This window comes from Quercus robur, chromosome 2 (assembly GCF_932294415.1).
Source record: "Quercus robur chromosome 2, dhQueRobu3.1, whole genome shotgun sequence".
Classification (NCBI taxonomy): Eukaryota; Viridiplantae; Streptophyta; class Magnoliopsida; order Fagales; family Fagaceae; genus Quercus; species Quercus robur.
In genome coordinates, this window is record NC_065535.1 from 92469696 (window position 1) to 92474108 (window position 4413).

General features: G+C 36.4%; 1 protein-coding gene across 1 annotated transcript; it reads right to left on the reverse strand.

The window, feature by feature from the left end:
- On the reverse strand, window positions 1-2677 carry LOC126715851 (pentatricopeptide repeat-containing protein At3g62470, mitochondrial-like). Its single transcript, XM_050416668.1, has one exon. It carries the CDS (start codon window positions 2320-2322, stop codon window positions 337-339), a length of 1986 nt encoding a protein of 661 aa, XP_050272625.1. The 5' UTR covers window positions 2323-2677; the 3' UTR covers window positions 1-336.
- Window positions 2678-4413: the final 1736 nt, after the last annotated feature.

The window sequence follows — 4413 nt, forward strand, 5'->3', positions numbered from 1 at the left end:
TGAGATACAAGCACAACATTTTATACATAAATTTTACCACAAGCTTTGCGAGAGGTTCTTTCGCATACAAAATCAGAGAATGCAGTTTAAAGGTCAAAATTCAATAAAAGATCTAGACAAACCAAAAGGATGTCATTAAAAAATAATAATTAAACTAGTTAGATAAAAACACCTAAAATTTAAAAAAATAAATAAAAAAATGTAGTAACCAAACGATAGCTCTAGCACAATAATAAACTACAAATTATGCCACAAGTTCACCAGTTAAGTGTGGAACTTAGTCAGAGAGCACAGAGCTTCTGACAACCACAGCCTCATTCACCGTCAGCAACAAACTCAGCTGAACTGTGCTTTAGTTTTAATAGGATCTCTTCTCTTAACCCTTTTCTTCATCATCTCAGCCCACCTCGCAAAAACATTGGAGACTTCAAACTTACCAGCAAACTTCATCTTCTGAGCCAACTCCACAAGTATGTCTGGTTTCCCAGCTCTGGAAAAATCAGCTGCAAACTTGTTGTAATCGAGTTGAGGTGCTTTCATTCCTTTTTCTATCATTTGCTCCAAATATTTACAAGCCTCTCCTGATCTACCTTGACTTATGAGCCCTCCAATGAAAACTGTATAGGAATTATCATCAGGGCAACAACCCTTCTGGATCATCTCATTCCAAACTGCACAACCCATTTCGTAGTTTCTTGTTTGAAAGTAGGATTTCATTATCATGTTATAAGTGTGGATTGATGGTTCAATGCCATCGTTAATCATCTTCTTATATATCCTCACCGCATCATCAGGCATCCGTCGACTTGTCATCAATTTAATCAAGGCGTTGTACGTGCGCCCATCAGGAGGGCAACCTTTTTCGTTCATCTCCTTCAGCAATCCATATACCATGTCCATATTCTTCTGGTTACCAAACCCTGTGATCAAACACGTGTAAACCGCAGCATCTGCTTGGCATCCAGATTCAATCATTTCATCAAAATATTCAACCGCTTCTCTCATCTTTGCTTGCTTGCATAATTCCCGAATCAAAATTGTATAGCTTCGAACATTGGGCGAAGGACCCTTCTCCTTCATGACTTCAAACAACTTGACCACATCAGACCTCTTCCTACACCTCAACAACCCTTCAAGCATAATATTATGTGCAACTATATCAGGCTTAAATCCCTTGTCAATCATCTCATTCCACACCCTCCCTGCTTCCATCAAATTCTTCACTCTGCACCAACCATTAAGCAGTACTGTATAAGTTTGCAAATTATGTGTAAACCTATCTTTCAACTTCTCAAAAAGTGCCTGCGCTTCTTTACCAAGCTTTGCCCTCCCAAGAGTGTCAAGCAAGCAATTAATCGTATCAACACCCACTTTAAATTTATACTTCTTCATCAACTCAAATATTCCAACAGCTTTCTTCCTTTCCTTCCCAGCAGCAAAAGCTTTAATCGCAATCATAAAAGTTTCCATTGTCAAAAGCCCTTTCTCGCCTATCTCTTCAAGCATTGATACCATGGACTCAAACTGTCTCGTCTTCCCTAATATATTCATCATAGCATTATAAGTCCTAGAATCATGAGCAAACCCTGGGTTCTGCCCTGCCCAACAAAAGAACCGAAAGGCCGGTTTTCGAGCATGTTTGAACCGTTCCAACACATCCACAACCAAATCATGTGACAAATCAACCCCACATTCATTGAGAACCGCCTCCATGTTCCTATCTAATGCAAACAATTCATCAATCAACTTGCATACCCTCTCGACCTCATTCGGGTCTGCACCCGACTTAACTCCAACACTTTCATTACAATCCCCATCACCACTATCATCATCTCCACTCTCATTATCAGCATCAGAATCAGTACCACCATCTGTGACACTACCAAACCCCCTATAACTCAAAGCCAGCATCTTTCCTTGTAAATCAATAATGGGCATTATTGAAATTTTAGAATTTATGACCCTAGAGTTTACAACCAACATTTTTCCACGTGAACCAATAATGGGCAATCGTTTTTCAATTCCAAGATGAAAACTTGTAGAGCTGGAAATCAATAACCTTTCTTGTATATTAGAGAATGAAGTGGGGTTTGGCAAAAGAAATGGAACTTGACAATGAGAATGATAGAGACTATAATGAGGAGGAGAATGAAGCATAGGAGACAGGGACATAGGGCTACAACTAGGAAGTCGAACTTGCTCTCTGAGACGTCGTTTTTGAATGGTGAAGTAGTGGTGGCCATTGAGATTGAGGTAGTAGTGAGGGTAGTAATGAGTAAGAAAGAGAGAGACTTTGGTGGGTTTTCTTAGAGAGAGAGACATTGGGTCGCCGCTCGCAATGTATGAGACATGGGATTTGAGAGTTGAGAGTGGAAGTGTTGGTTGAGGACTTTAGTCGAACAGATGGTGTGCACTGTGAATGGAGACTTGTTATGCTCTTCCTGTTGATCCAAAGCCACACTCTGCTCCAAATCGATGTTGGGTATGTGCTCGGCCTTGCGCTCCTTGGCGGAGAAGCTCTCGCCGGAGCTCAACCTGGAGATTGACACGATCGCCTCCGCATACTTTGGCGGAGGTGGCGATGATTGGGATTGCTGTTTGAATTCGGCAGTGTGAAAACTGAAAAGGAGGAAAAAGAAATCTGAGGAGGGACCAAAATGAAGGAATAGAAAAGGGAGGGGAAATTGTGTAAATCAGTATTATTTTTAAAAATATATATTTATTAGATAAAAATAAATAGCAAACTTTTTTAAATATTGAAATTAATAGAAAATTACAATTCAAAAATTTATTTAAATATAAAATTTAATTTTTTATATTTAAAAAAATGACAGAAAAATAGGACTTGTGAATTTGATCTTTTAAGTAATTAATTACTTCAAGTTTTTTGGTGTGAATTCTAATAAGTATTATTATTTACTAAAAAAAGTTTAAAAATAACAGACTTAAAAGTCTATAAATAAAAGTGCAAAATGAAACAAAAATATAGTTATTTGAAATTACTCCTATTAACATTTTTTTTAAAAGAGAGTTTCAATCTATATAACATTAAAAAAAAAAAAAAAAAAAAAAAAGATTGAAATAAAACCATATCGTTTAGTATTTTTTTTCTAAAAAATTTTTGGATTTTCACAGCTTTTATCAATTTTTTGTTATTATAAATTTGTTATTCTTTTCATACCAACTTGAAATTTTGTACATTTTGCTAGTTTGATGCAAGATGCTATGATAACTATGCTATCACTTATAACTAATTAAACAATGAGATGACCGTTGATTTGGCATGGAAGTGGGTAGATTTCAAGGTGCTGACACAACAACCTTGCCTTTAGTTGTCATGTTAACTTAATAGTTGAAACACACTAAACAAAAAAAGGAAAATGACTCAATTCAAGTGTGCATAACTTGTCATTTTTTCCGTGATCTTCTTAATTACATTAGTCATGACATTTGGATTTCACAACATTTAATGCACCTTACCTACCTTCTCTCTTTCTAAGGCAATTAACATTTTACTAGTGATGTGTTGTAACACCAGAGAAATAGTTTGGCATGTAGGGGAGTAGGTTTTTAAGGTGGCAAACATGCAGTTGATCAGCTTGAAACACACTCATTAAGAAAATTGGCTCCATTCAATTAAGTGTGCATGACTTGTCCCTTTTCTTTTAAGAAGGTAGGTGTGCATAACTTGTCATTTTCTTCTTGATCTTCTCAATTATATTAGCCATGACATTTGAATTCCACAAAATTTAATACGTCTTACCTACCTTCTCTCTTTTTAAGGCAATCAACATTTCACTAATGATGTGTCTAACATTAGAGAAATGGTTTGGAATGTAAGGGAGTAGTTTTTTGAGATGGCAGACATGCATTTGGTCAGTGTGACAGCTTGAAATACATTCATCAAGGAAATTGGCTCCATTCGATTAAGTGCGCATGACTTGTCCCTTTTCTTTCAAGAAGATAAGTGTGCATAACTTGTCATTTTCTTCTCAATCTTCTCAATTACATTAGCCATGACATTTGAATTTCACAACATTTAATAGGTCTTACCTACCTTCTCTCTTTTTAAGGCAATTAACGTTCCACTAATGATGTGTCACAACACTAGAGAAATGGTTTGGAATGTAAGGGAGTAGGTTTTTGAAGTGGCAGACATGCATTTGGTCAGTGTGTCAACTTGAAACACATTCATCAAGGAAATTGGCTCCATTCGAGTAAGTGTGCATGACTTGTCCCTTTTCTTTCAAGAAGGTAGGTGCGCATAACTTATCATTTTCTTCTCAATTTTCTCAATTACATTAGCCATGACATTTGAATTCCACAACATTTAATGCATCTTACCTACCTTCTCTCTTTTTAAGGCAATTAACGTTTCACTAGTGATGTGTCATAACACTAGAGAAATGGTTT